The following is a 19,351-nucleotide window of genomic DNA, read 5'->3' as shown; positions in this document are numbered from 1 at the left end:
CTGCGGAATTAAATTCCGCACCGCAGGTGAATTTATTGACATTTTACGCTCCGGGTTTTTTCGGCAGCGTGGACATGAGATTTTCTCAATCTCCTCCATTTTGCCTCTGCTGTAAATGCTGCGGAATTTCCGCACACTATCTCGTCCTGGAATATTCCGCAGCGTTTACGCTACGTGGGAACCCGGCCTTAAGGCTACAACCAGATTGGTTGTTATGGGTACCACCTCATTGCTTCTTGCACTAGTTTTGATGAATCTCCCCTAATGTAAAAGTTTTATATGACAAAACATAAGGTCAGTGGAATGGTTAACCTCCTATTAACTAAGCTTGATCACTTTAACTTTCATCATTAAAAGTAGCTCTTTTTATCTTCCTAAATGAAAAACCTATTATATTCCACAATTACTGTAGATCACCAAGTCTAACAAAAATATCGTTTTAAAAAAGTGAGGTGTAGTGAATGACAATGGACCCCTTTATAACGACTGCAGTTTCTTGTTGGGTGTGGTGACTATTCACATGGTTCGTGTTCAATCATAGTGTAAAATAAGTAATGCACAAAATTAAATCTAGTTCTGAATGTTTTATTGTACCTTCTAACTTGATGGGTAAGAGATTTTTATTAGATTTATGAGTTACTTCTCATACCCATTCCCAAATGTGTAGTGTTCCTTCATTTCAGGCATGTTATGAGGAGGCAGTTTATTTTTAACTCTAGGTCCAATTTCACCAAACAACATCAGTAAAAATAAACTTAGAGCTAAAGCAGCCTGCTGGAACTAGACGTACGCCATATTCCCCGTGCTTTTCATTCAGGTGAGACAAAACACCCCTGGGAAAAGTGTATTGTGATAGGACTATCAAGCACTTGTATCATCAGGTCAGTCAGATTATGATGGTTAAGTGTTGCTCATCATAGTATTTCATATAATAGACAAACTCCCATATTCCAGGTTGATTTACAAAATTTAAGACTTTGCTTTTTAAAACTGTAAAATTCTTAATGATCTAACATCTGATATTTTAGTTTGTAAATGTACTGTAAACCTGTGTATTGGCTAACCTGGTGCTGTATTTCACAGAACGCCACTCGTCTTGGGCCACCGTGGGGGGTCACATGATCTGTGTTTTGACAACCAAGATCCTACATCAGGCTCTTAATGCAAGTCCATGAGCGCCTCGATGTGAGTCTCATAGACTTGCATTGAAAGACTTGCCTTCAGTTTCTACAGCAGATGCTGTAGGATTTGGGTTGTCAGAATACAAATCACGTGACCCAATGTCCGCCTGGGACAGAGAAACGTCCCGTGAAATACAGCACCAGCTAAGTCAATAAACACGTTTACATTACATTTGCAAACTGGGACGAGTACAACACCCCCCCCCCCCCGAGTTTTTTTTTTGTTCAAAGAAATTCCACTGTGGGTGAATGTTTCACAGAAGCGTTACCATAATTTTATGTCAATTTGATAATTACTCCAGATGTGAGAAAATGATCTATAATACCACTGTGAGCCGAATATTTTTAACTTCTACCACTTTTATTTCAGGACTGGTCAGATCCACTCATTGAGAACAGGATTCTAGCAATTGTAAGTTACCAGCATGACCTCCTGTTGTTAAACAGCAGTGTATATACTTCCTGATGATTGATATTGGGCATTAGGTTTCTCATTACACATGATGCGTTGTCCCCAAATGATTATATGCTCCTGCCACTAGGAGGCGACGCTTGTAGGAAAGAGTCTTGGCTCCGCAAAGGCAGGCCATACACTTCCTACAGACGCTGTCTATTTAAATGTTTAGACTAGTATCGTAGGAGACAGACAGGACCTAATACTTAGGTGTGCTGCTGTACAGTACCCAAGGACGACGGGTCTCTTTATCCAATCCTAGACTTGAGGAGGTTGAATTGCTTTGTTTGCGTTAGTAGGTTTCACATGGAATCCTTAAAGAGACTCTGTCACCAGATTTTGCAACCCCTATCTGCTATTGCAGCAGATAGGCGCTGCAATGTAGATTACAGTAACGTTTTTATTTTTAAAAAACGAGTATTTTTGGCCAAGTTATGACCATTTTTGTAGTTCTGCAAATGAGGCTTGCAAAAGTCCAAGTGGGCGTGTATTATGTGCGTACATCGGGGCGTTATTAATACTTTTACTAGCTGGGCGTTCTGATGAGAAGTATTATCCACTTCTCTTCAGAACGCCCAGCTTCTGCCAGATCACGCTGTGACGTCACTCACAGGTCCTGCATCGTGTCGGCCACATCGGCACCAGAGGCTACAGATGATTCTGCAGCAGCATCGGCGTTAGCAGGTAAGTCGATGTAGCTACTTACCTGCAAACGCTGATGCTGCTGCAGAATCAACTGTAGCCTCTGGTGCCGATGTGTCCTTGCTCGTCTGACACGATGCAGGACCGGTGAGTGACGTCACAGCGTGATCTGCCAGAAGCTGGGCGTTCTGAAGAGAAGTGGATGATACTTCTCATTAGAACGCCCAGCTAGTAAAAGTAGTAAAAACGCCCATAATACACACCCACTTGGACTTTTGCAAGCCTCATTTGCATAACTACAAAAATGGTCATAACTTGGCCAAAAATGCTCGTTTTTTAAAAATAAAAACGTTACTGTAATCTACATTGCAGCGCCTATCTGCTGCAATAGCAGATAGGGGCTGCAAAATCTGGTGACAGAGCCTCTTTAAGGTTTGTGGTCACATCTCTGGAACAGGGAGAATTCCATTGTTCCATCGACATTTGCAATGCATATCTCCATATTCCCATGGAAATTGGTCGCAGGAATAAACATCCTTACAGATCAACCTGCTAGAATTGAGGGCAATCTTCCTAGCCCTCTCCCGTTGGTCTGTTCTCCATGGTCGGTCAGGATCCAGAACAACAACTCCACAGTGGTTGCATATTTAAACCACCAGGGTGGGCTGAGCAGCATATTCCTGCGCTGTTAGCGGTCCACAAACCAGGAGTGGACAATTGGGCTGCAGCTGTTCTCAGCCAAGAAAGACTAAATCCGGGAGAGTGGTCTTTTCAACCAAGGATATTTTATCAACCGTGCCAGAGGTGGGGCTAACCGGATCTGGATCTCTTTGCGTCCTGTCTCAGCCAAAAAGTCCTAACCGATGTGGCCAGGGCTTGGGATCCTAGTTAACACGCTGGTCACTCCATGGAGAGCGTTCTCTCTCCTGTATCTCTTCCTTCTACTTCCAGTATTGCCCAGAGTACTCAAAAGGGAAGGCGTTCCCATGATTCTGGTGGCTCCGGAGTGGCCTTGTCAGGCCTGGTACGTAGACCTAATCAACCTTCTCGCAAACATGCCTTGGGGTCTTCTGCTTTTCCCTGACCTCCTTTCCCAAGGTCTGCTATCAAATGTGTTTAAAGGTGTGGCTGCTGAAGCTGAGATTCTGGGACCTGTCACTCTCAGCCAATTCTACAAATGATGTTGAAGGCCGAAAACCTCAGTCAGCCATGGTATACAATCATACGTGAAAGGCTTATTTCCATTGGTATGAACTTAAGGGAATGTTCACACGCTTAGCGAAAAACGTCTGAAAATACGGAGCTGTTTTCAGGGGAAAACAGCTCCTGATTTTCAGCCGTTTTTTAAGCAAACTCGCGTTTTCACTGCGTTTTTTACGGCTGTTTTTGGAGCGGATTTTCTATACAGTCAATGAAAAACTGCTCCAAAAACGGCTCAAGAAGCGACATGCGCTTTTTCACTGGCTTTTTTTTACGCGGTCGTTTTTTAAAGCGGCCGTGTAAAAAAAAAACAGAACAGTTTTTCCCATTGAAATCAATGGGCAGATGTTTGGAGGCATTCTGCTTCCGATATTTCTGCCGTTTTACGGCCCGTAAAACGTACGGAAATAAACAGTGTCAACATACCCTAATGTTTCACGTCTAGGGTTCTGTCCTTCCTGCAAACAGGCCTTGAACGGAGACTTGGTTTATCTTCCCTGAGGGGTCAGGTCTCTGCTCTGTCCATTTTTTTTCAGAGAACTTTGGCTTTTGGTTCTCAGGTGAAGCCTTTTTTTTTTTTTTTTTTTTTTTTTTTTTGTAAAGGGTGGCTCATGCGGTCCCTCTTAGACATCCCATTGAGCCTTGGGATTTTAATTTGATCCTTGGGGCTCTTCAGGTGGCTCCTTTTGAGCCTGAGCGTGACATTTGCGGTATCTCCTTTCCTGAAAATAATCTTTTATGGTGGCTGTCGCCTCAATCAGGTGGATTTCTGAGCTTGCTGCTCTGTCCTGCAAGTCACCATTTTTGGTGATCCGGAAGGATAACCTGGTTCTGACCTGTACCATCACTTCTACCAAAGGTAGCCTTTGCCTTCCAAATTAATAAAGAGATCATTCTCCCTTCTTTTTGCATCTCATTAGAGGGAGCGGACTCTACATTGCCTTGACTCGGTTATAGCAGTTCAAATCTATATGGCTGCTCAGATTCTTTTCCTTTTTTTTTTTTTTCTCCTGACGGTACAAGCAAGAGTTTGGCAGCATCCAGAGCCAAAATTGCGTGTTGGATACCGTCTGTGATTTTGAAAACCTATCGATGCAGGGGTAAAGTTCCTCCCCTTTTAGGTTACTGCCCATTCTACTGGGGCTGTTGGTGCCTCCTGAGCGGTTCAGCATATCAAGCTTCAGTTGCTCAAGTCTACAAGGCCACTACATGGGCTTCTGTGCACACCTTCACTAAATATTTTACCAAATTCATTCTTTGGCCTCTGCTGATGCCAGTCTGTGTCACAGTGTTGCAGGCAGCTGTGTGTTAATCCTTTAGTGACCAGCCTATTTTAGGCCTTTTATTTTTCTATCGTCGCATTCAAAGAGCTTCAACGATTACGGCGATAACACAAATGTATTGGTTTTTTAATGTTTTACTACTTTTGCACAAAAAAAATACCTTTGAACTAAAATTCTTTGTTTTTGCATAGTCTCTTTCCAAGAGCTGTAACTTTTTGTATTTTTCTATCGATGTAGCGTTTGCAGGCTTGTTTTTTGCGGGACCAGACGTAGTTTTCATTGGGACAATTTTAGGGTACGTGGCATTTATTTATTAAGTTTTCTTACTGTTTTTATGGGGGCAATGAAAAAAATAGCAGTTCCGTTGATTTTTTTTTTTTGATTTTTTTTTTTTATGGCGTTCAACTTTGATTTAAATAACATTTTAACTTTGTATGGATCATTACGATCGCAGCGATACCATATGTATTGTTTTTGTTTCCGTTTTTTTTTTTTTTTTACACTTTTACAAAAATCAAACCACTTTCTATGGAAAGTTTTTTTTATTTTTTTTAATTTCACATTAATATTAATATTAATTTTAGCCTCACTAGGGAACTTAATTTTGGGAACTTTTGATCACTTAATGCTTTTGGTATTCTTGGCATACTAAATCACTATTGCATGCCTTGTGCGGCCTAATAGATATATAGCAGGGCAGACCTGGGGGCCTTTGTTAGGCCTCCGGCTGCCATAGCAACCAGTTAGCGGCTCATGATCGTGTTTGCAGACTGCCGGTGGGTGACTAAGTCCCCTTCCCTCTGTAAATCACTTAGATGCCGCGGTTGCTATTGATAGCGGCATCTAAGGGGTTAAACGGTTGCAATCAAAGTTTCCTCTGATATGCTCTAATAGTTAGCGGAGTCTGGCTAGGCTTTTTTGTGAAAAGGCAAGGGTCCAGCCTAAGGCCTGTTAGCGATCGCTGTGAAAAGACGTATTTGTGGCAATGGACGGGTTAAGCAGGTCGCATGTCTGTAGTTTTACGTTATTTGAACGTTGAATCCATTGGGTGACACCAATTCCGCCCTCATTTTTTTTTTTGTTCTAGGTCTGGGACTAGTCTTTCTGTTTAACCCCTTACTGACCAGCTAAATTTTTCCATTTTAGCTCCTGCCTTTTTTTAAAATTTATTTTTTCATTGATGTGGCTGTATGAGGCTTTGTTTTATGTGGGAGAAATTGTGTTCTATTTCTGCGTGTTTTGGGCAGTAGAAAAAAAATTACTGTGCAAGTTTTATATAATTTATTATAGACATTTTATTTATCCCATTCACGTTTCAAGCGGTCCTGTAGATGCCTAATAGCTGTATTTTTTTTTTTATATATATAGTTAGTTAGTGGGCAATAAAATAAATCATGCAACTTTCCCCCCCCCCCCCATAGTGGGATAAATTTATTTTCAACTTAATTTTATTTTTCTAATTTAAAAACATCAATTATGCTGTATGATATATTACACTGTCACTATGAAAGACTGCTGTTAGGGCATACTATGTGGTGCCCTAACAGCAGGCTTACTGAACAGACTGCCCTGGGGTCCTTTCTAGGACCCCAAGGCTGACTGCAGTGGGTCCCATTAGTGTCCGGGTCACCGGGTTTCCAGTGATGCAATCGAAGAGGGGAGTCCCAGAGGATCATGATGGTCACAAACCGCAGCGATCAACGGGTTAAATAGCTGGGGGTCAGCATTTTCTTCTGATTCCCAGCTGTACTGAAAAGGCTTCATTAAAGGTGTTGTCCGAGATTAAATGACTGTGTTAATGCTTGTAATTTATAAATGTAAATACATTTATAATATACTTACATTTTCCAAAGTGGACTAGTTTCCAGATCCTGCCGTGGGGAACTTGACGGGTGACATCACTCTCAGCACTGGCTCTGGCCGCTGTGTTGATCTTCAATTATTTTCCGGGTATACGACATCTCACTTGTGACGTGTTGTGCATGGGCTGTTCTGTTGCAGCGCGCATGCGCGGCCATTGCTATTATCTTAAGAACAGCAGGGACCGCGCATGCGCGTTACGGGCTGTGCCGCAGAACAGCCCATACACGAAACATCACAAGTGACGTGTCGTAAACCCGGCAAAGGATTGAAGATTAACACAGCGGCCAGAGCCAGTGCAGAGAGTGACGTCACCCGTCAACTACCCCACGGCAGGATCTGGAAACGGGGCCACTTTGGAAAATGTAAGTATATTACAAATGTATTTACATTTATAAATTACAAGCATTAAAGAGGGCCTGTCACCAGATTCTAAGTGCCTTACCTCCTACATAATGTGATCGGTGCTGTAATGTAGATAACAGTGGTTTTTATTTTGAAAAACAATCAACTTTGAGCAAGTTATGAGCATTGTCTATTAGTCTGAGTGATTGTCTATTAAGAACCTAATTAGCATAAATATAAAATTGCTCATAACTTGCTCAAAAATTATCGTTTTTCAAAATAAAAACCACTGTTATCTACATTACAGCGCAGATCAGATTATGTAGGAGATAGGACACTTATAATCTGGTGACAGAGCCTCTTTAACACAGTCATTTAATCTCGGACAACCACTTGAAGTACAGTAGCTGTTAGTAACATATCCTGCTTAGAGAATGTGCTCTCCTATGCTTTTCTACGTCACTCCAAAAGAGTCACTGTAGACACACGGGACCTGCACCGCCTGCCGTCAAATGACAATGGGTGGTCGGGAAGGGGTTAATCACATTTTCTCGTGGGACCGTGGACAGGTTTCTTTTCTAATGCTTTGGTACAAACTAAATTAGCCAGTGTCTGTGGGAAGGGTATGGCATGCCTGGGCGGAGCCAAAACTCTTTCCCGCCTATTGTCGCTTCCCAGTGGCAGGAGCATATACCCATGGTGCGGTGTTCCCAATGTATTCAATGAGAAACAGGTTTTATGGTGGGAACAAAAATCCTCCTTTAGATAACTTTCCTTTTGAACTTCGTACTTGCTGTATGAGGATTTTTTATTTTTGCATATCATATGTCTTACCATTTCGTAATGTAATCACAAGCTGTGCCTGGCCACTTCAGAGTACCCGTGATCTCATCCTCCCTTAATATTCTGCTTTCTAAACTGGCAAGAACTCTCTGTAAACTTTCCTCATTTGTACTCATGCCTTACCCTTTACCTACTTACCTGCTTGTGCTTATTCATGACATCTTGTGATTTGTTGACTTTTTGAATGGCTTCTGTAACATTCCTCTTATCCCACCGTCTGTCCTGCTGATCCCTTCAGTCGCCTTTTTGCTGTATATGCTAATTGATAAGACTACTTTTTTTTTTCTCAGTGTGAAAATATCTGTGGAATATGTAGGAGTATTTTGAGCTGCAGTCCAGAGAGCCTCCTTAGTCAGACCGCAACACTCGAGCTGGTGCACATTTATCCAGCGTCTTCAAGCAGTTTGGTGAGCGAAGGGATTTATAACGGTGTTGAATCCAGCATTGTATTAAACTTTTGTTTTCTTATGTCTTCTTTCCCGCTCTGTAAGTAATAGCTATAGGTATCTAACCCTTTCTCTTTTTTCTGTCTTCTGATTTTATAGGCCTTGGTCACTAAAGTATACATTTTAGATACATTTGCAAAGTACTTCATGTAGCTTTCATTCCAAATAAATAATACAGTATTGTTTTGCGGAAGGTTTTTTTTTTTCTTTCTTTCTAAGCATCATAGTAGTTACGTAGAGATTATGCTTATGCTATTTGTACCATTTCCAGCTGTGACTGACGGCTATTGTATCCACTGATGACCACAGGACATGTCATTTAACTTTGGCCACAAGAATTGTCCAGAGTTCTAAATGGGATGCGGTTTGCACCTTGCGATCACTAGGTTAGCCGATCGCAGTTCTTTTGGAGAACTTAGAAGTTTAAGTGAATCTACCACCTTGAAAACTTTCTCCAATATATGGGCAGCATGTTATATTGCAGGAATACCTTAGCAGATTGACCTACAATTTTGTAGGAATCAATTGTGTAGCTTGTATCTTATTCATTTATATACCTACTTATTCTGGGCTTCGGAGTCCAGTGGACAGTTTCCACTATTGATTGACAGCCTTTCCTGTATGAGTTTCCTGTATATACCAATATAGATGTCAATCACGGAGTAGGACTGCCCACTGGATTTGTAAGCAGGGATTTGCAGGGGTTGTGCCACGAAAAAATTTATCACTTATTCAGAGGATAACCGATAAATGTATATTTGCTGCGGGTCTGACCACTGGGACCCCTAGCGATCATGAGAACGAGGTCTCTTGTGTGCTCACTACTACTTCATTTAAATGGGGCACATGGGACCCTTGTTTCCATGTTCGCTGGGGGTCCCAGCGGTCAGACCTGCAGCTATCATACATTTTTCAACTATCCTGTAGATAGGCGATCAATGTCCTCTGTGGGACAGCCCCGTTTAATAAATATAAAATACAAGTTACAGTATACTATTCTCCAAAAACTATGCATAAATCGAATCCGCTTCTCCTCTATAACATGCGGCCTGCAGATCAGACTGCATATTTAACCCCTTTCCTCTTTGGCCACTTTTGACCTTCCTAGGGCCTCATTTTTCAAATCTAACATGTTTCACTTTATGCGGTAATAACTTCGGAATGCTTTTACCTATCCAAGCAATTCCAGGACTGTTTTCTCGTGACGCATTGGACTTTTTATTACTGGCAAAATTTGCTGGATACGTTCAGTATTTAATTGTGAAAAACACCAACATTTTGTGGAAAATGTCAAACATTAGCGGTTTTCTAAATTTTAATGTATCTGCTTGTAAGGCAGACAGTTATACCACACAAAATTGTTGCTAATTAACATCCCCCATATGTCTACTTTTAGATTGGCATCGTTTTTTTGAACATCCTTTTATTTTTCTAGGACGTAACAAGGCTTTGAACTTTAGCAGCAATTTCTCACATTTTCAAGAAAATTTCAAAAGGCTATTTTTACAGGGGCCAGTTCAGTTGTGAAGTGGCTTTGAGGGCCTTCTATATTAGAAACTCCCAATAAGTCACCCCATTTTAAAAACTTCACCCCTCAAAGTATTCAAAACAGCATTTAGAAAGTTTCATAACCCTTTAGACGTTTCACAGGAATTAAAGCAAAGTAGAGGTGAAATTTACAAATTTCATATTTTTTTGCAGAAATGAATATTTAATCAATTATTTTTTTTAAGCACAACGTTTTACCAGACGAATGCAACTCAATATTTATTTCCCTGGTTATGCAGTTTTAGGAAATATCCCACATGTGGCCCTAGCATGCTACTGGACTGAAGCACGGGCCTCAGAAGCAAAGGAGACCCTAGAGGATTTTGGGGCCTTATTTTTATTAGAATATATTTTAGGCACCATGTCAGGTTTGAAAGGCTCTTGCGGTGCCAAAACAGTGGAAATCCCCCAAAAGTGACCCCGTTTGGGAAACTACACACTTTAACGAAATTATCTAGGGGTATAGTGAGCATTTTGACCGCACAGGTTTTTTACAGAAATTATTGGAAGTAGGCTGTGAAAATTAAAATCTACATTTTTTTCAAAGAAAATGTAGGCTTAGCGATTTTTATATTTATTTATTCTTTTTCTCATCTCCACAAGGACTAAAGGAGAAAAAGCACCGCAAAATTTGTAAAGCAATTTACAAAACCGTGGAAACCCCCCCCCCCCCCCCCACAAGTGACCCCATTTTTGAAACTACACCCATTGAGGAAATTATCTAGGGGTATAGTGAGCGTTTTGACCCCACAGGTTTTTTGCAGAAATTATTGGAAGTAGGCCCTGAAAATGAAAAATCAAAATTTTTTTCAAAGAAAATGTGTTTTTTTTTTTTCTCATTTCCACAAGGACTGAAGGAGAAAAAGCACCGCAAAATTTGTAATGCAATTTCTCCTGAGTAAAATAATACCCCACATATGGTCATAAATGGCTGTTTGGACACACGACAGGGCTTCGAAGGGAAAGAGCGCTATTTGGCTTTTGGAGATCACATTTAGCAGGAATGGTTTGCGGAGGCCATGTCGCATTTGCAAATTACCTGAGGGGACAAAACAATGAAAATGCCCAATAAGTGACTTCATTTAGGAAACTAAACCCCTTGAGGAATCCAACTAGGAGTATTGTGAGCATTTTGACCCCACAGATGTTTCATAGAATTTATTAGAATTGGGCAGTGAAAATAAAAACAATCCCTTTTCAATAAGACGTAGCTTTAGCTCAAATGTTTTATTTTCTCAATAAATGAAGGAAAAAAAGAATCCTAACATTTGTAAAGCAATTTCTCCAGAGTACGGCAATACCCCATTTGGGCACACTGTAGGGCTCAGAAGGGAAGGAGCGGCTTTTGGAGTGCAGATTTTGCAGGATTGGTTTACGGGCGCCTGTGGAACCAAAACAGTGGAAACCCCCCCAGAACTGACCATTTTGGAAACTACACCCCTGAATGCATTCACCTAGGGGTGTAGTGAGCATGTTAACCCTGCAGGTGTTTTGTAGAAATTAGTGTGCACTCGATAAGGCAGAGTGAAAATGGGATTTTTTTTCCCCATAGATATGCCAATATGTGGTGCCCAGCTTGTTCCACCATAACAAGAAAGATCTCTAATTATTATGCTGTGTTTCCCGGTTTTAGAAACACCCTACATACGGCCCTAATCTTTTGCCTGGACATTTGACGGTGCTCAGGATTGAAAGAGTACCATGAGGCCTAATTTGGCGATTTACAAAATATTGGTTTACATTTGCAGAGGCGTGTGAAATAAAGAGGTGTAAAAATAATAAAAAACCCCTGAAGTGACCCAATTTAGCAAACTACACCCCTCAAGGGATTTATTAAGGGGTATAGTGAGCATTTTCACCCCACAGGTCTCTTCCATAAATTAATGTGCTGCGGATGGTGCAAAGTAAAACATTAAATTTTTCCCTAGATATGCCATTTCAGTGGCAAATATGTTGTGTCCAGCTTATGCCACTGGGGAGACGCACCCCAAAAATTGTTGAAAGGGTTCTCCCAGGTATGGTGATGTCATATATGTGGAAGTAAATTGCTGTTTGGGCACGCTGTAGGGTTCAGAGGGGAGGGAGCACCATTTGGCTTTTGGAGGGCGGATTTTGCTTGGTAGTGGATTTGTTTGAGTATTGCTGGTGTTTCCCTTTATAATTTGGTGGCATATGTAAACTGGGCAGAGTATATCAGGGGCATAGTCAGATGGTATAATGGGTAAAAAAAACCAATAAAATGATGCATAGATGTGTTACGCTGTGAAGCAAACCTTTTTGCACACGCCAGTGTCGCACTGATAAGTGGTGTCCTTTCTTATCCCCTTTTTGGTCCACACTCCGCACATTTGCAGTTAGGGGAATTTTGCTAGGAAGTGTTGTCCTGATATAATACGGGCACCCTCGCTTCTAGCAGATATGTTTGGGACCCACCCTTCCTGGTTCCCTAATTTTAGTGCCTTGATAAATCGCCTCTTGAAACAGAAGAAATGTTCCCCTCGGGCTGCACAACTGCATATTTTTATTTCATGACTTATGGAAGCCTTAACTAATTTTATTTTTTCATAGACATAGTGGTATGAGGGCTGTTTTTTTGCGGGATGAGCTTTAGTTATTGGTACCATTTTGGGGTACAGGTGACTTTTTGATCACTTTTTCTCCTATTTTTTTGGGAGGCCAGGTAACCCAAAAAACGCAATTCTGGCATTTTTTTTTTATTTTTTATTTTTTTTATGCAGCGTTCACTATGCGTTATAAATTACATGTTAACTTTATTCTACGTGACTGTACGATTCTGGCGATACCTAATTTATAGCGGGGCTTGAAAGGCTTCTGTAGCCACCGGCAAGGTGGTGCTGGCTCAGAAGATGAGCCGGCGTCATCAGCGGTGGATATCAGCAGTATGTTACAGCTGACATCCACCTGTAATGGCAGGAACCGGAGCTAGCTCCGATCCCTGCCATTAACCCCTCAGATGCAGCGATCAGATGCGATCGCTGCATCTTTGTGGTTGCTAGCAGATCGCCAGCTGTGCCCTGCAATCGCACGACTGCCGACTGCTATTATGACACCAGGAGACCTAACAATGGCATCCTGTTTTCCATTACGGAAGCCGAAGACAGAGGCGAAGCCTAATCTGCTTGCTGTCAGTGAATGACTGAAAGATCTAATACATTGCATTACGTAGGTAGTGCAATATATTAGAAAAAAAAAATCTGACAGTTGGACCTTCAAGTTCCCTAGTGGGACTAAACTAAAGTGTAAAAAAAAAAAAAGTTGTAAAAAAACATAAGTTTTAGGTAACTAAATAAAACACAATCGCCCTTTTTCCCTTATCAAGTACTTTATTATTGAAAAAAATAAATAAAACATACATATTTGGTATCTCTGTGACTGTAACGACCTAAACTATAAAAATGTTATGTTATTTATTCCACGCGGTGAACGGCGTAAAAAAAAAAACTTTAAAAATAATACCAGAATTTCAGTTTTTTGGTCACTTTGCCCTACAAAAATTGAAATAAAAAGTGATTAAAAAGTCGCATGCATCCAAACATGGTGCCTATAAAAGCTATAGCTCATCTCTCAAAAAACAAGCTGTCATATAGCTCCATAGACGAAAAAATTAAGTTATGGTTCTCAACATGGCGACAGAAAAAATATTCTTTTTACAATAGTAATTTTATTGTGCAAAAAGTGCTATAAATTAGGTATCGCCGGAATCGTACTGACCCGCAGAATAAAGTTAACATGTCATTCATAACGCATGATGAACGCTGTATAAAAAAACTGCCAGAATTGCTGTTTTTTGGTCACCTTGCCTCTCAAAAAATAGGATAAAAAGTGATCAAAAAGTCACCTGTACCCCAAAATGGTACCAATAATAACTACAGCTCGTCCTGCAAAAAAACAGCCCTCATACCACTATGTCTATGAAAAAATAAAATTAATTAAGGCTTCCATAAGTCAGGAAATAAAAAATATGCAGCTGTGCAGATCAGAGGGGAACAGTTCGTCTGTTTCAAGAGGCGATTTATCTGGGCCCTAAAATTAGGGAACCAGGAAGGGGGGCCCAAACATATCTGCTAGAAGCGAAGGTGCCCGTATTATACCAGGGCAACACTTCCTAGCAAAATTCCCCAAACTGCAAAGGTGCGGAGTGTGGACCAAAAGGGGGATAAGGAAGGACCACAGTTTATCAGTGCGACACTGGCTTGTGCAGAAAGGATTACTTCACAGCGTAACACACTTATTATTATTTTATTGTTTACCCCATTATTATACCATCTGACTATGCCCCTGATATACTCAAACAAAACTACTACCAAGCAAAATCTACGCTACAAAAGCCAAATGGCGCTCCCACCCATCTGAGCCCTACAGCGTGCCCAAACAGCAGTTTACTTCCACATATATGGCACCGCCATACCCGGGAGAACCCTTTTAACAAATTTTCAGGTGTGTGTACAGTGGCATAAGTTGGGGACGACATACTTGCCACTGAATTGGCATATCTAGGGAATGTTTAATTTTTACTTTGCACCATATGCAGCTCGTTTATTTATGGAAAAGACCTGTGTGGTGAAAATACTTACTATACCCCTTAATAAATGCCTTGAGGGGTGTAGTTTCTAAAATGGGGTCACTTCTGTGGGTTTCTTTTATTATTTCCCATCTGAGCCTCTGCAATTGTGAACCAATTCTGTGTAAATCGCCAAATTAGGTCTCAATTTCGCATGGTACTCTCTCACTCCTGAGCCCTGTCAAATGTCCAGGCAAAAGATTAGGGCCCCATGTAGGATGATTCTAAAACCGGGAAACACAGCATAATAATTATAGAGCTGTCTTGTTATGGTGGCACAAGCTGGGCACCACATATTGGAATATCTATGGAAAAATACAATTTTCACTCTGCCCTATCGAGTGCACACTAATTTATGCAAAACACCTGCAGGGTTAACATGCGCACTACACGCCTAGGTGAATACCTTGAGGGGTGTAGTTTCCAAAATGGGGGTCACTTTTGGGGGGTTTCCACTGTTTTGGTCCCACATGGGTTTTGCAAATGCTACATAGCGACCAGAAACCAATACAGCAAAATCTGTACGCCGAAAGCCAAATGGCACTCCTTCCCTTCTGAGCCCTGCCGTGTGCCCAAAAATTAATTTATAACCACATATGGGGTATTGCCATACTCGAGAGAAATTGCTTAACAAATGTTGGGGTTCTTTTACAGCTTTATTTTTTGAGAAAATGAAAAAGTTTGCGCTAAAGCTACGTCTTGGAAAAATAAATTTAATTATTATTTGCACTGCCCAATTCAAATAAAGTCTATGAAACAGCTGTGGAGTCAAAATGCTCACTACACCCCGAGATTAATTCCTCAAAGGGTGTAGTATCACAAATGGAGTCCCTTTTGGGTAGTTTCCACTGTACTGGTACCTTAGGGGCTTTGAAAAAGCGACATGGTGTCAAGTAACCAATCCATCAAAATCTGTACTCCAAAAGCCAAATGCCACTACTTCTCTTCTGTTCCTTGCCATGTGCCCAAACAGCAGTTTATGACCACATATTTCCATACTCCAGAGAAGTTGCTTTACAATTGTTGGGGTTCTTTTTTTCCTTTATTGAGAAAATTAAAAATTTTGAGCTAAAGCTACGTCTTATAGAAAAATGATTTGTTTTTATTTTCACTTCCCAATTCTAATAAATTCTATATGAATTCTTTAAGGGGTGTAGTTACCTAAGTGGAGTCACTCTTTGGGCAGTTTCATTGTTTTGTCCCCTCGGGCTCTTCAAATGTGACATGGTCTCCACAAACCATTCCTGCTAAATTTGAGCTCCAAAAGCCAAATGGCGCTCTTTCCCTTCTCAGCCCTGCCGTGTGTCCAAACAGCCGTTTTATTACCACATATGGGGTATTGTTTTACAAATGTTGCAATGCTTCTTCTCCTTTAGTCCTTGTGGAAATGAGAAAAAATTAGCTAAACCTACATTTTCTTTTAAAGAATGTAGATTTCCAGTTTCACGGCCTACTTCCAATAATTTCTGCAATAAACCTTTAAAGTAAAAATGTTCACTATACTCCTAGATAATTTCGTTAAGGTGTGTAGTTTCCCAAATGGGGTCACTTTTGGGGGATTTCTACTGTTTTGGCACCGCAAGAGCCCTTCAAACCCGACATGGTGCCTAAAATATATTCTAATAAAAAGGAGGCCCAAATCCTCTAGCTGCTCCTTTGCTTCTGAGGCCGGTGCTTCAGTCCCGTTGCACACTAGAGCCACATGTGGGATATTTCCTAAAACTGCAGAACTTGGGCAATAAATATTGAGTTGCGTTTCTCTGGTAAAACTCTGCATTACAAAAAAAAAATTTATTACAAATTATTTTCTGCAACAACAAATAATAAAATTTGTAAATTTCACCTTTTACTTTGGTTTAATTCCTGTGAAACATCTAAAGGGTTAAACTTTCTACATGCGGTTTTGAATACTTTGACGGTTGAAGTTTTTAAAATGGGGTGACTTTTTGGAGGTTTCTAATATATCAGGCCCTAAAAGCCACTTCACAACTGAACTGGCCCCTGTAACAATTGCCTTTTGAAATTTTCTTGAAAATGTGAGAAATTGCTGCTAAAGTTCTAAGCTTTGTAACAACCTAGAAAAATAAAAGGATGTTAAAAAAAAACATGTCAATCTAATGTAGACATATGGGGGATGTTAATTAGCGACTATTTTGTGTGGTATAACTGCCTGTCTTACAAGCATATGCATTTAAATTTAGAAAAATGCTAATTTTTGCAATTTTTCGCTAAATTTCTCTGTTTTTCACATTTAAATACTGAATGTATCAAGCACATTTTGCCAGTAACCCAAAGTCCAATGTGTCACGAGAAAACAATCTCAGAATCACTTGGGTAGGTTAAAGCATTATCAGAGTTGAAAAATGAGGCTCTGTCAGGATGTTCAAAAGTGACCGAAGAGGATGGGGTTAATTCAAGACCATATCTTGCTGGCCTTTGAAGCAGCTGATTGACATTGCATGCTGTTATTTAGTTTATGATTTACATGTACACCCAGATCCTTCTCAACAAGTGACTCAAGTGTAGCTCACCCTAGGACATATGATTCATGCAGATTGTTGGTACCCAGATGCATAACTTTACATTTATCTACATTAAACCTAATTTGCCAAGTGGATGCCCAAACACTGATTGCGTCCAAATGAGCTTGCAATTTACTAACATCTTCTATAGACTGAACAATACTACATAGCTTGGTATCATCTGCAAAAATAGAAACCGTGCTATTAATCCCATCCTCTATATCATTACTAAATAAGTTGAATAATAGTCGTCCCAGCATGGAACACTGTGGTACACTACTTATAATCGGGGACCATTCAGAGTAGGAATCATTGACCACAACTCTCTGGATACGTTCCTTGAGTCAATTCTCAATCCAATTACAAACTATACTTTCTAAACCTATAGTCCTTCATTTACCCATTAGACGTCTATGGGGGACAGTGTCAAATGCCTTTGCAAAGTCCAAAAACACTATATCCACAGCGGCCCTTCTGTCTAGGCTTCTGCTCACCTCTTCATAAAAACAAATCAGGTTGGTTTGACAACTTCTGTCCTTGGTAAAACTGTGCTGGCTGTCACTTATAATACAATTTTTTGTCACATAATCCTGTATATAGTCCCTCAATAGCCCCTCAAACATTTTCCCCACGATGGATGTTAAGCTTACTGGTCTATAATTTCCCGGGGAAGACCTAGAGCCCTTTTTGAAAATAGGCACCACATTTGCCTTGCACCAGTCCCTTGGCACTATACCAGTCACTAGAGAATCTCTAAATATTATAGAGAGGGGCACAGAAATAACTGAACTAAGCTGTTTAAGAACTCTAGGGTGTAACCCATCTGGTCCCGGGGCATTGTGCACATTTATTTTATTTAGCTTGGGCCAGATTTACATTCTGCCAATTCAGTATATTAATATATTAACTGCACCGGCTACATCAGCTGCTCTTTCTTCTGTTTTATATACAGAACTAAAGAACCTATTTAGTAACTCTGCCTTCTCGATCCCCTGTGACCATCTCCCCATTACCAATATTTAGGGGTCCTACATGTTTAGACCTTGGCTTCTTTGCATTTATATACTTGAAGAATTTTTTGGGATTTGTTTTACTATCCTTGGCTACCTGCCTGTCATTTTGTATTTTTGCTGATTTTATAACTTTTTTTTTTACAGATTTTATGAAGCTCTTTATAATTTACAAATCCTACAGCTGTACCCTCAGATTTGTATTTTTCAAATGCCCTTTTTTTTTTGTCATACATTGCCCTTTTTACAGGAGGTGTAAGCTATGTGGGGTTTAATTTTAGTAGTTTATACTTATCAGAATACATTTTGCACTGTAATTACCCAAAGTAGATGTGAAAATCTATCATTTGTACCATTATTTGACATCAGTTGTTCCCAGTCTATGTCCTGAATTGCAGCCCTCATCCTGGGGAAATTGGCCTTCTCAAAATGCACTGTTTCAAATTATTATGCACAACAGAGATCAAAACATTTTAAAGGTTGTAAAGAGAACTAAAATGGTAAATTGTTGAATTTGCAGCATCAGGAGGTCATATTTACAGAAATCAAAAGTTCTTTCAATCAAAACTTAGCAGGCCAAGTTACATGTTAACATAGGACCCCTTCTTTGATATCACCTTCACAATTCTTGCATCCATTGAATTTGTGAGTATTTGAACAGTTTCTGCTTGAATATCTTTGCAGGATGTCAGAATAGCCTCCCAGAGCTTCTGTTTTGATGTAAACTGCCTCCCACCCTCATAGATATTTTGCTTGAGGATGCTCCAAAGGTTCTCAATAGGGTTGAGGTCAGGGGAACATGGGGGCCACACCATGAGTTTCTCTCCTTTTTCCCATAGCAGCCAATGACACAGAGGTATTCTTTGCAGCATGAGATGGTGCATTGTCATGCATGAAGATAACTTTGCTATGGAAGGCACGGTTCTTTTTGTACCACGGAAGAAAGTGGTCAGTCAAACTCTACGTACTTTGCCGAGGTCATTTTCACACAGTCAGGGACCCTAAAGGGGCCTACCAGCTCTCTCCCCATGATTCCAGCCTAAAACATGACTCCGCCACCTCCTTGCTGACGTCGCAGCCTTGTTGGGACACGGTGGCCATTCACCAACCATCCACTACTCCATCCATCTGGACCATCTAGGGTTGCACGGCACTCATCAGTAAACAACATGGTTTGAAAATTGGTCTTCATGTATTTCTGAGCCTACTGCAACCGTTTCAAGCCATATATACTAAGGGTATGGTGAATAAATTGCCAGCAAACTGGCAATGAGTAGTCTACCTCTGATAGGGAAGGGAGGTATAGAGATTCCAGTAAAATGTATGGGTACTAGAATCCTTTTCTTGTGTAATGGGGGTGACTAATTGAGAAGAAGGTTGTAAAGTTTGGTGTATTAGGAGGAGAATTCCTTTGGAGAACAAATTTGTTGCATAT

At 40.5% G+C, this 19,351-nt stretch overlaps 1 protein-coding gene across 1 annotated transcript in view; it reads left to right on the top strand.

The window, feature by feature from the left end:
- The window catches only part of CNKSR1 (connector enhancer of kinase suppressor of Ras 1), a 98,681-nt gene that overhangs the window by 12,357 nt on the left and 66,973 nt on the right, over nucleotides 1–19,351 (top strand). The window contains exons 5-6 of the mRNA XM_075853459.1: nucleotides 1,552–1,593; nucleotides 8,099–8,215. Of these exons, the coding sequence (XP_075709574.1) occupies nucleotides 1,552–1,593; nucleotides 8,099–8,215 (159 nt within the window). The remainder of the gene's footprint in view (nucleotides 1–1,551; nucleotides 1,594–8,098; nucleotides 8,216–19,351) is intronic.

The sequence above is a fragment of the Rhinoderma darwinii genome, chromosome 2 (assembly GCF_050947455.1).
Source record: "Rhinoderma darwinii isolate aRhiDar2 chromosome 2, aRhiDar2.hap1, whole genome shotgun sequence".
Lineage (NCBI taxonomy): Eukaryota > Metazoa > Chordata > Amphibia > Anura > Rhinodermatidae > Rhinoderma > Rhinoderma darwinii.
This window is presented reverse-complemented; position numbering and strand designations above follow the sequence as displayed.